The 12,188-nt window shown below is 36.2% G+C and overlaps 1 protein-coding gene across 3 annotated transcripts in view; it reads right to left on the bottom strand.

Annotated features, from left to right (window-relative positions):
* Positions 1 to 12,188, bottom strand: part of LOC127874198 (WASH complex subunit 5-like) — an 82,051-nt gene that overhangs the window by 35,090 nt on the left and 34,773 nt on the right. For all 3 annotated transcript variants that reach the window (XM_052418408.1, XM_052418407.1, XM_052418409.1), the window contains 8 exons: positions 10,077 to 10,243; positions 8,384 to 8,459; positions 7,264 to 7,383; positions 6,130 to 6,261; positions 4,696 to 4,776; positions 4,061 to 4,162; positions 3,345 to 3,524; positions 543 to 667 (listed from right to left, as the gene is read on the bottom strand). In XM_052418408.1, coding sequence (XP_052274368.1) covers positions 543 to 667; positions 3,345 to 3,524; positions 4,061 to 4,162; positions 4,696 to 4,776; positions 6,130 to 6,261; positions 7,264 to 7,383; positions 8,384 to 8,459; positions 10,077 to 10,243 — 983 coding nt within the window. The remainder of the gene's footprint in view (positions 1 to 542; positions 668 to 3,344; positions 3,525 to 4,060; positions 4,163 to 4,695; positions 4,777 to 6,129; positions 6,262 to 7,263; positions 7,384 to 8,383; positions 8,460 to 10,076; positions 10,244 to 12,188) is intronic.

Genomic DNA, 12,188 nt, shown 5'->3' with positions numbered 1-12,188 from the left:
AACCGGATTAATCTTGATTACGAAACAGCAGTGAATGTGTGCATGGATTTTGTTGGAAATTAATGCCTCATGTCTACGGTAAAGTTTTAAAATATTGTTCAACTTACTGTTTGTTTTTGTTCAAACATAGAGCATGATTGTTCGTTAGGATCTTAAATTCGCTGATCGGTCGACTGACGAAATTTATGAAAATTAATGCCTGACGATTAATAATGGTTTCACAGTAATAGTCGAGCTAAAAAGCAATAACTCCTTAAAAATAACTAAATCATTAAAATGTTAAAGTATTTGCTCTTGGAGATAATTATTGGGTAAAATGTAGGAAGAGAAGCGTGTGACCGACAGACGCACGCATGCCTTGAACAGAGCAAGCACAACCACTTCAATATCCGTGCGCTTTTCTGAAGTGGATAATTAAACACCTTAAAGTAGATCCGCTCATATGTATATTAACAAATTTGAGCTCATACAATCATGTTTAAAAATATAAGAACCCCACAGCAGCATATTAAGTGTCACTGAGTCCAGGGACGTAACCCTACCTTGGATCGGTGATTCTAATAATCTCCCTTGCCAATCGACCAATGAAGTTCACGCTTTCATCGACGGGACGAAACCTTGGAATCGGGATGGCTATGGACTGGTAAAGACTTTCCCAGTCTTGGACCTATACAAGATTTGCATGGAAATATTGTGTGAACCATGCTTTTATTATAATTAAGTTGCCTTCTGCGAAAACTGTGCTTAATGCATGTGCATTAAGTGTCATCCCAGATTAACCTTTGCAGACTGCATCAGGGACAAGACTTTTCGCCTGAACTAGATTTTTCTTTAGAAGAGACTTCCTTAAAACAAAAAATTCCATAAAAGCAGAAAGTATCATCACTGATAAGTGTTCCCTGACTGCACAGAATAGTCTCTGATGATACTTTACACACATGCATTAAACCTTTGCATGCTGGGTAATTTGTCATCTGCTAAAATGTCGTCTGCTGAATTTCTAAAATTAGCATTTTCTTTGATATTTTTCAAAGAATACTATCAGAATAGCAAACAGTTTGGATCCAGATGAGACGCCACGTTCTGTGGCGTCTCATCTGGATCCAAACTGTTTGCAAAGGCCTTCAAAATTCAGTTCCAGCACTGTAAGAGTTAAGCAATGCTACACGGGACACTAAAATTAATGTCAACCACTACAATACATGCTTTGTTAATAGGAGGTTTTTCGGGTATATGTTTTTATTCATACATCTCTTCTTCGTAATGTGTATAGTACAGAGACAAAACTTTTTGTATTTAAAGAGAAAAATATAATATAGAATGTTAAACAAATCCAAATGCCACATGTATTTTATTTATCATCAAACATAAACAGTTTAATATTTTTAGACACCATTTTCATGACATTTGGTGGAGATAAAATTAAAACATGTTAGAGAAAACAATCTAGGTTCCAAACCATTTTTTTTCAATGAAAACGCATGAATTGTAGAAATAAACTCCCATTCAAATAAGCTTATCTAAATTTCAGCATTTCTGGAATAAAGGTTCAACGCATAGTTTTATGACATCATTTTGTTAATTTTCATGACGGTATTTGATGCCGTTGATGATATTCCGAATTTGTCTCATATTCGTATTCAAGAACACAAGCAGATTAAAAATAAATGTAGAAGGATTAATAGGATTCCTTTGAAGTGTTCATGTACTGAATTGTTTATATATACTTAAAAGTTCATGTACACCGCAAAAAACATGACCCAATAGCAAATACTTATTTCTGGAAATCCTTTGTTGGCTATATTTAGGTTTTCTTAGCCTCGCTAAATAAACTTACCTGCAATCAGCACTAACCTATTATTCTCTATACACCACAATATTCAAAGGAACACACAATAAATCAGTTGGCAGTCCAGCACCTAAGATACAGTAGGTGAGTACCTTTGTCCTTAAGAAAATATTGCCTACTTTTGTCCTAAGGAAGCTCAAGCCAACCTTTGTCCTAAGGAAACTATAGCCTATGTTTGTCGTAAGGAAGCTATTGCCTAACTTGTCCTAAGGAAGCTATTGCCTACTTTTGTCCTAAGGAAGCTATTGCCTAACCTGTCCTAAGGAAGCTATTGCCAAACTTATCCTATGGAAGCTATTGCCCAACTTGTCCTTAGGAAGCTATTGCCTTCTTTTGTCCTATGGAAGCTATAGCCTACATTTGTCTTAAGGAAGCTATTGCCTATGTTTGTCCTAAGGAAGATATAGCCTATGTTTGTCCTAAGGCAGCAAATGGCTTACTTGTCCTAAGGAAGCTATAGCCTATGTTTGTCCTAAGGCAGCTATTGCCTAACTTGTCCTAGTGATGCTATTGCCTACCTTTGTCCTAAGGAAGTTATTGCCTAACTTGTCCTAAGGATGCTATTGCCTACCTTTGTTATAAGGAAGCTATTGCCTAACTTGTCCTAAGGAAGCTATTGCCTATCTTTGTCCTAAGGAAGCTATTGCCTAACTTGTCCTAAGGAAGCTATTGCATACCTTTTTCCTAAGGAAGCTTTTGCCTAACTTGTCATAAGGAAGCTATTGCCTTCCTTTGTCCTAAGGAAGCTATTGCCTACTTTTGTCTTATGGATGCTATGGCATACCATTGTCCCAAGGAAGCTATTTCATTACTTGTCCTAAGAGAGCTGTTGCATACCTTTGTTCTAAGAAAGTTATTGCCAAACTTGTCCTAAGGAAGCTATTGCCTACCTTTGTCCTAAGGAAGCTATTGCCTACTTTTGTCCTATGGATGCTATTGCATACCTTTGTCCTAAGGAAGCTATTGCCATTTTTGTCCTAAGGAAGCTATTGCCTACTTTTGTCCTAAGGAGGCTGTTGCCTACTTTTGTCCTAAGAAGCCATAGCCTATGTTTGTCCTAATGAAGCTATTGCCTAACTTGTCATAAGGAAGCTATAGCCTATGTTGGTCATAAGGAAGCTATTGTCTAACTTGTCCTGAGGAAGCTTTTGCCTACCTTTGTCCTAAGAAAGCTATTTCCTTACTTGTCCTAATAAATCTATTGCCTACCTTTGTCCTAAAGAAGCTATTGACTAACATGTCCTAAGCAAGCTATTGCCTACATTTGTCATTGCCTACTTTTGTCTGTCCTACAGATGATATGGCATTCCTTTGTCCTAAGGAAGCTATTGCCTCACTTGTCCTAAGAGAGCTATTGCATACCTTCGTCCTAAGGAAGCTATTGCCCAATTTGTCCTAAGGAAACTATTGCCTACTTTTGTCCTACTGATGTTATGGCATAAATGGGTCCTAAGGAAGCTATTGCCTAACTTGTCCTAAGAGAGCTATTGCATACCTTTGTCCTAAGGAAGCTATTGCATTCCTGTTCCACATTGTAGTTGATGATACGGGACACCTCCTCCTGCCAGATCTTCAGCCCGTAGATGTTCACATAGTCCTGTATGTACTCAAACGATCGACGGAATCCCTCCATCTGTCCGCCAAGACTCTCCAACCTGGGAGTAAGCTCACTGGTCTGAAACATTTTATTTTGTTTGTTTATTTTTTGGAGGAGAACAAATATTTCAAAACGAGAAAAATATAGAAATTCCAAATTTGAATATTTGATTTTTTGTGTGCAAACAAACGTTTAAAGACCTCCATCTGTCCACCAAGACTTTCCAGCCTTGAACTTACTGGTCAGAAACAGTTTTATTTAAAATGCACTCTTGGAAAATGGTTTGAATGCATGTGCGTATAGTGCAATCTGCACAGGCTGTTCGGGGATGCCAATTTCTGTCTAAACTTAATTTTGGCTAAAAATAGGCTTCCTTTAAACAAACAATACAAAATAGACAATAAAAGCAGAAAGTATTATCCCTGATTAGCCTGTGCAGACTGTGCTTTTATTGAAAATGCCTGTGTACCCCTGCATTTGGGTTAGATTGCAAAGTTTTATCAAAGACATTGGTGTACCTTTGCCTTTGAGTATTTGCAGATTTTTTTAAAAAACAGTTAGGTACCTTTGCCGTTGCATTAAATAACAGAGTTTTATTAAATATGATTGTGTACCTTTGCCTTTGGGTTAAATTGCAGAGTGTTGTGCAGAGCTCTTGCCACCTGCTGTACCAGCTCCTTGCGTATGCCATCTTCCAACAGCTGCTTTGGGTCAATCTGGGAGAAATGAGTTGTTAAGCTAAAGCATGTATTTATTTTAGAAAAAACACTGCTTTAACTAAACACATTTTCTGATTAACATAATGCATATTCCACATAAAAAAGTATCTATATACAAAAGTAAAGAAATGTTACTGTAAAATATAAATGTCATGATCAAAATTTGTCACAACCAACAAATATATAAGGTAGTTGCATGTAAAAATCTTCATTCCAGGACTAAACAAAAATTGAGCTTTCATAAATCGACATCAGATGCTAGCCTTATTTTCTGCTCACCTTGATAATGCCCTGTAGAGTGGTTTCTGATATTAATAATCCCACTAGATATATAGTGGGTTCTCACCTTAATTATGCCCAATAGAGTGGTTTCTCACCTTGAAAATGCCCATTAAAGTGGCTTCTCACCTTGATAATTTCCATTAGTTGTTTCTAACCTTGAAAATGCCCATTAGAGTGGTTTCTCACCTTGATAATGCCAATAAGAGTGGTTTCTGACCTTGATAATGCCCATTAGAGTGCTCTCTCACCTTGATAATGCCCACTAGAGTGGTTTTCATCATGAGTATTCCCTCAGTGAACACAGATATGGAATGAGTGAGTTTCGCCACCTGCAGTAAAGAGTGTTCATTAAGACTGGCAAAGAAAATAAATGGTTAGCTTACCTTTTATTTAGAATGAAAGAAAAAGAGCACATTCACTTTTATTTACAATGATCTAAGGGCAACGAACCCCTCTAACATAATTCCATTAATCAAAGAATGTGCAGATTTTTCTCCTTATGAAATGTCTAGCCCAGTACTATACCTATTTTAAAACCGGACATTTCAAATAAAAAAATCAACTTTGCATAAACAGTGTTATATGGACAATTTTAAAAACAACAACAACAACATTGAATTCAGTAAAATAATGATGATTTTCTTTTTTTCTTTTTATCATTGTTTAGTTCCTATATAAAAGACAGATTGTGTTGACTTAAGAGTAAATCAAGTAAGTAAAATGTTGTTTGCATAGGCATTGCAGAGTATATTTAACTAAAACCCAGCGCTTTCAAGTACAAAAATCTTAAATGCATTCTTATATAATAAAAATTACTACATTAATATAGTATTTAATATTAACATAACTAACTTCCATATGATTCAGGTGTGATAAACAATGTCAATGTTAATGAAAATGGTTGTTAAACAGTATACATATGTGTCAAAGGTGAAGCTATTTGCAAAAGGCTGCCTTATGAACGCATTTTGCCATGCAATACAGAATATTAATGACCTATGATAACCATGCCAGTGTTGGGTGTACCAGAAAAAAAGCAAAATAAATTGTGCAAAAATGCATGGGTGAAAATGAACCGACCATCTAGCTTTTGAAATTGTTTGTTCTGCAAAACAAGTGAGAAACAAAAAATCAATAGCTTTGCCTTTGGAAGCAGTTAAAATAGTGTACTAAAAATGCACAGAAGTGACATTTCCAGATGAAATTGTCTATATGAAATACAATTAAATCAGTGTATGATCACGTTATATACTAAACTTCTTAGCAATATTTGTTTGTTCAAAACATTACACCCTTCATTGAAAACTGACTGATATACAGCAAATAGCTACAGGCTTATGTCAAATCTATTTATTCTAAAATACACATTAAACACTGAGCCTTGTTGTGGGAAAAGTGGACTTAATGCATGTGCCTAAAGTGTCATCCACATATTCTGCACAGGCTAATATGCAGTAAGTCTCTTCTAACTAAGACATGGCCCCGTGTTCACAAAACATTTTTTGCAATTGAAAATTGATTTTGCTTGTCATTGGAAATGGATTTCCATTGTAGTTTCCATTGTAGTTGATAGGCAAAACTGAACATCAATGTCACTTAAAATCAATTTTCGATTGCAAAAATCGTTTTGTGAACACAGGGCTGTAATGCACTTTTTAAAAGAAAATTCCAACCCCAGGTACCTGGTATCTCTCGTCTAGCTGTGCAAACTCTTTCATCTTGTCTTTCTCCAGCCTCGTGGGCACCTCCTTGATCTGTCCAGTCATCAGCGTGATGATCTTGGCCAGCTGACTGAACATGGTCTGGGGAATGATCTACAACAACAACAACATGGTCTGGGGAATGATCTACAATGAGATACATAGTTCATAATATTTAAGGTCATATATGTTCTCCAAAAAAAAATATGCTCATGGCAAAACTGCATTAACTTCAATAACTGAAAACACATTTGATCATCAAATTTGATTCTTAAACTTATCTTGGTTTAAAACAAGGTTAGCTTTGAATATATAACCAACTGAGACTATTGACTGCGAAAATTGTAACAGAATATTGATACAAAATTGTTGCTATAGAATACATGTGAGCCTTCCTCTGGGAAAATGGGGCTTAATGTATTTGCTTTTGAATTCCATTTAAAAGAGACTTCCTTCAACCTAATGTGGAAAGTGTTGTGCCAGAATAGCCTGTGCAGACTGTACAGGCTTATATGGAACGACATTTTATGTACATGCATTACACCCCTTTTTCTCTGAGAGAGGCTCATTTGCATTAACATAAACTCTCACATACCTGCAGCACTTTCCTCACATAGGACAAACTGGGATGAGACTTTATGCACATGCATTAAGCCCCATTTTCGCATAGGCATGATCATTTGTATCTACTCTCACATACCTGGAGCACTTTCCTCACATAGGCATGATCATTTGTATCTACTCTCACATACCTGGAGCACTTTCCTCACATAGGCATGATCATTTGTATCTACTCTCACATACCTGGAGCACTTTCCTCACAGAGGCATGATCATTTGTATCTACTCTCACATACCTGGAGCACTTTCCTCACAGAGGCATGATCATTTGTATCTACTCTCACATACCTGGAGCACTTTCCTCACAGAGGCATGATCATTTGTATCTACTCTCACATACCTGGAGCACTTTCCTCACAGAGGCATGATCATTTGTATCTACTCTCACATACCTGGAGCACTTTCCTCACAGAGGCATGATCATTTGTATCTACTCTCACATACATGGAGCACTTTCCTCACAGAGGCATGATCATTTGTATCTACTCTCACATACCTGGAGCACTTTCCTCACATAGGACACCAGCTCCCCTGAGTAGTACTGTGAGACGCTCATGAAGTCTGCACTCTGGGCCTGAGTGATACGTAGGCATGGCAACTCCAGAGCAGAGGACAACTGTAAACAAACATGTAACAAATTAACAATAAGTTTAATGGCACATAAGTCAGGACAGAGTGGATTACTGAGCAGAATACAACTTAAAACAAACCAGTAACATAGCAACAATACTTGAAGATCTAACCCACTGAAACTTACAACCAACTCTAGTTTATTTCAAACTTATATTTAGGCTTATTGAACACTCTCAAGACCATTTCCTGCGTAGAACCAGTGCTTGTTGCCTTTGGGGCCATTGAAAGAAAGCATGACCTCCCACTTGCTTGACTGATACCATATCCACTACTTCACTGTGACCTATACATCGGAAATTTAAGTTTAGTTTATATACACAAATTCTGTAACTACAGCTTTGTCAAAAACTCGCCTAATTGCACTTACCTGCTTTGTCAGTTACGTCCAAAGGTATATACCTCAGAAAAACATGGATAACTGGTGTTGAAAAATGTCCTGCATATCAAAACTTTGTGGTGATGTCGTTTTTTAAGTTTCAATCTAATCACTTGAGAAACGTGGATGTTGTTTCCTCCACAAAATTCTTACCTTTTGTTTCTGCCATGCCCATGTCTAAATTTGAGAGCACATTACTCAAGACAGTGTGGATATTTGGGTAATAAAAAAGTGTCTTGAATACCTACATTTCATTGTGATAACATACTTTACATTTTTATTCAATCGCTTGAAAAATCTGAAAATGGTTCTCTCCACAAACTTGTATTATTTTATGTACTGCTCAACCCTTTACCACTTAGATATGTACTTGACCCGTTTTAGTATAAAGAAAATCAAATAACATTTAAGACTATTCACACTAGATTGAAGTTTTAAAGCCGCTATTTCCCACTCTAAAATACTGATGAGCAGTAAACAGAAAAAACCTGAACAGATTGCAAGTTACTTGCAGGCTGTTGTGGTTTTAGGCTCATTTCGTATAGCCATTTTTCACTTTACTTCTGAGAAGGAAATTAAATTTTGAAAGGGGACTCAGCCAACCTACTTTTATGAAGGTTGCTCTCAGCCTTATGACTAGTTGTGGCTCTCGCATGATGCCCTTCTGCATGTTCTCAGTATAGCTGAAACACAGGGAATCTTATAAGCATGTAAAGATAAAACCACACATTAAGTTTTCTAAATAAGAGCATCGAAAAGTTGAAAGAAATTATTCATATATACATCCTCTCGCATTCATTATTAAAGAGCCATTTAAGTACCATTTTTGTAAGACTGTTTGCAGTTTAAATCAGTATTTCAGTCATATATTTGACCATCATTTTACGAACTCACACTTTTCCTGGGCGGCTGATTTACCAATCCCTGTAACTGACAACAAATAGTACCCTAGTTGATCAGAATGACAGTAGATAGAATTTCAGTACCAATACTCATACACAGTATCAGATCCAATACCCCCACACATTATCAGATCAAATACCCACACACATTATCAGATCCAATACCCACATACATTATAAGATCAAATACCCACACACATTATCAGACTCAATATCAACACATTATCAGATCCAATACCCACACATTATCAGATTCAATACCCACACACATTATCAGATACAATACCCACACATTGTCAGATTCAATACACACACATTATCTGATCCAATACCCACACATATTATCAGATTCAATACACACACATTATCAGATCCAATACCACACACATTATCAGATTCAATACACACACATTATCAGATCAAATAACAACACGCAATATCAGATCCAATACCCCCATACACATTATCGTATCCAATACCCACACACATTATCAGACCCAATACCAGTACACATAATCAGATCCAATACCCAAACACATTATCAGATCTAATACCCCCACACACATTATCAGATCCAATACAAACACACATTATCAGATCCAATACCACAACACATTATCAGATCCAATACCAAAACACATTATCAGATCCAATACCCACACTTTATCAGTTTCAATACCACAACACATTATCAGACCCAATACCAATATACATTATCAGATCCAATACCCACACACATTATCAGATCCAATACCAGTACACATAATCAGATCCAATACCCAAACACATTATCAGATCCTATACCCACACAAATGATCAGATCCAATATCCACACACATTATCAGATCCAATATCAACACACATTATCAGATTCAAAACAACACACATTTTCAGATCCAAAATCAACAAACATTATTAGATCGGGAATGTAACCAATGATTCTAAGATTTGTAGTCCAGCCCTACCAATTAAACATAAGCTGTAGATAGAAAAAGTGGATAAATTATGGAAACTGGAAAAAATGTCTCTTTAAAATTGAATTAGATTAACATATGATAATTTTCAACTATTTGTCATTGATTTGAAGTAGTTGTGAAGTTTAATCATGCATATCCTTCATTCAATGAAGCTGCTATTATGTATTTCATCAATTTAAAGATTTGTAAAAAACACATTTGTAATGTATCTTTAATTTCTGTGCAAAAGAGTAAAAAGCAGCTTTGAAACTATACCAGTTTCAGTTTTAAAACTTATTGCACAGTGTTTTCATCAGAGAAAAAGTTACTATAGAATATGTTTTCATCTCAATCTAAGAATAATTTTTGCCAAACAAGATGCAGGTGTTATCCAGGTTAAAAAAAATCCCGGACAACAATTGGCATTGAAACAAATAAAAACCTGTCAATGATTTCCCAAGCATACGATAGGTCGGCCACAATCTCAATGACGATTAGCACTTCCTCCTTGATGTTAATGGTGCGGATCATCTGGTGCAGGTACTTCCTGGTGTCTGCAAGGAACTGACGCACCTGCAGGTTGCTCTCCAGCTGGTGGAACTCTTGGACCTGGTATATGGATATAGAAAATAGGAAGTCTTGGACCCGGTATAAGGATATTGACAAGAGTTCCGCGGTCGGAGATGACCGCATTGAAGCCGGATTTTTGATTTAAATGACAGGAAAGTACCTTTCGTGTTTTTGTCAATGCAATACTTAAATTACTGAAATATTGTTCAAAGGTCAAAATGAAATGTAAGTACTTTTCAAGGCATGAGCAAACCTTGTGTTATGTTTTGAATGCATGCATATACATGAACAACAATAACATTTAAGGTCACAAATATGAACTTGAATTGACATTTAACATTTTTACCTACCAAAGTTATAAGAACTTTAACATTTTTACATTCAAGGTCACAGTGACCTTGACCTTAGAATGAATGACCTTGAAATGACCAGTGGTCATCTAAGTGTGCTTGCAAACCTTCATGTCAAGTTTGAAGACTCTATGTCCAAGCATACCAAAGTTATAACAATTTTAACATTTTAACATTTAAGGTCACAGTGACCTTGACCTTCAAATGAATGACATTGAAATGACCAGTGGTCATCTTCTAGTACTGGCCAATCTTTATTTCAAGTTTGAAGACTCTAGGTACAAGCATACCAAAGTTATAACATGAAATAAGAACTTTAACATTTTTACATTCAAGGTCACAGTGACCTTGACCTTCAAATGAATGACCTTGAAATGTCCAGTGGTTACTTACTAGTTCTGGCCAACCTTCATGTCAAGTTTCAAGACTCTAGGTCCAAGCATACCAAAGTTATAACAACTTTAACATTTTTACATTCAAGGTCACAGTGACCTTGACCTTCAAATGAATGACCTTGAAATGTCCAGTGGTTACTTACTAGTTCTGGCCAACCTTCATGTCAAGTTTCAAGACTCTAGGTCCAAGCATACCAAAGTTATAACAACTTTAACATTTTTATATTGAAGGTCACAGTGACCTTCACCTTCAAATGAATGACCTTGAAATGACCAGTGGTCATCTGTTAATCCTGGCCAACCTTCATGTCAAGTTTGAAGACTCTAGGTCCAAGCATACCAAAGTTATACCATGAAATAAGAACTTTAACATTTTTACATTCAAGGTCACAGTGACCTTGACCTTCAAATGAACGACCTTGAAATGACCAGTGGTTACTAACTAGTTATGGCCAACCTTCATGTCAAGTTTCAAGACTCTAGGTCCAAGCATACCAAAGTTATAACAACTTTAACATTTTTTATATTGAAGGTCACAGTGACCTTGACCTTCAAATGAATGACCTTGAAATGACCAGTGGTCATCTGTTAATCCTTGCCAACCTTCATGTCAAGTTTGAAGACTCTAGGTCCAAGCATACCAAAGTTATACCATGAAATAAGAACTTTAACATTTTCGAGAACGCCGCCACCCCGCCCGCCCGCCCGCCCGACAACATCAATCTATAAGCCGAGATTTTTTCGAAAAAAATCCGGCTAAAAATAGAAACTCTTGGACCTGGTATAAATTAACTTTCACTTTTACCCAATTTTAAGAAAAAAACGTTGTACATTATGCAATCAATCAAAAAATAAATTCACTTGTTGATTGGTCATCAAAATGAAATTAAAACAGTACCTGATACGCACATATTGGGTTATATGTTTTTGCATGTGTAATAGGGAATACCCATGTCCCAATGGGACATTCATAACATACAATTTTCAAAATAGATAAAAGAATCATATTCCAAAATTAACTTTAATGTTTACTTTTAAACAAGAGATGTGTTTGTTCAGAAACACAATGCCCCCTATTGCGCCGCTTTGAAGCTATATATTTGACCTTTGACCTTTCACCACTCAAAATGTGCAGCTCCATGAGAAGTAAGTAAGAGATTGAATGGAGAAATGAATTATTTTTTTTTACCTTTGACCTTGGAGGATGACGTTGACCTTGACCTTTCACCACTCAAAATG

This window comes from Dreissena polymorpha, chromosome 3 (genome assembly GCF_020536995.1).
Source record: "Dreissena polymorpha isolate Duluth1 chromosome 3, UMN_Dpol_1.0, whole genome shotgun sequence".
In the NCBI taxonomy this organism is placed as follows: Eukaryota; Metazoa; Mollusca; class Bivalvia; order Myida; family Dreissenidae; genus Dreissena; species Dreissena polymorpha.
Note: the sequence above shows the minus strand (reverse complement) of the source record. Positions and strands in the feature narration are given on the sequence as shown.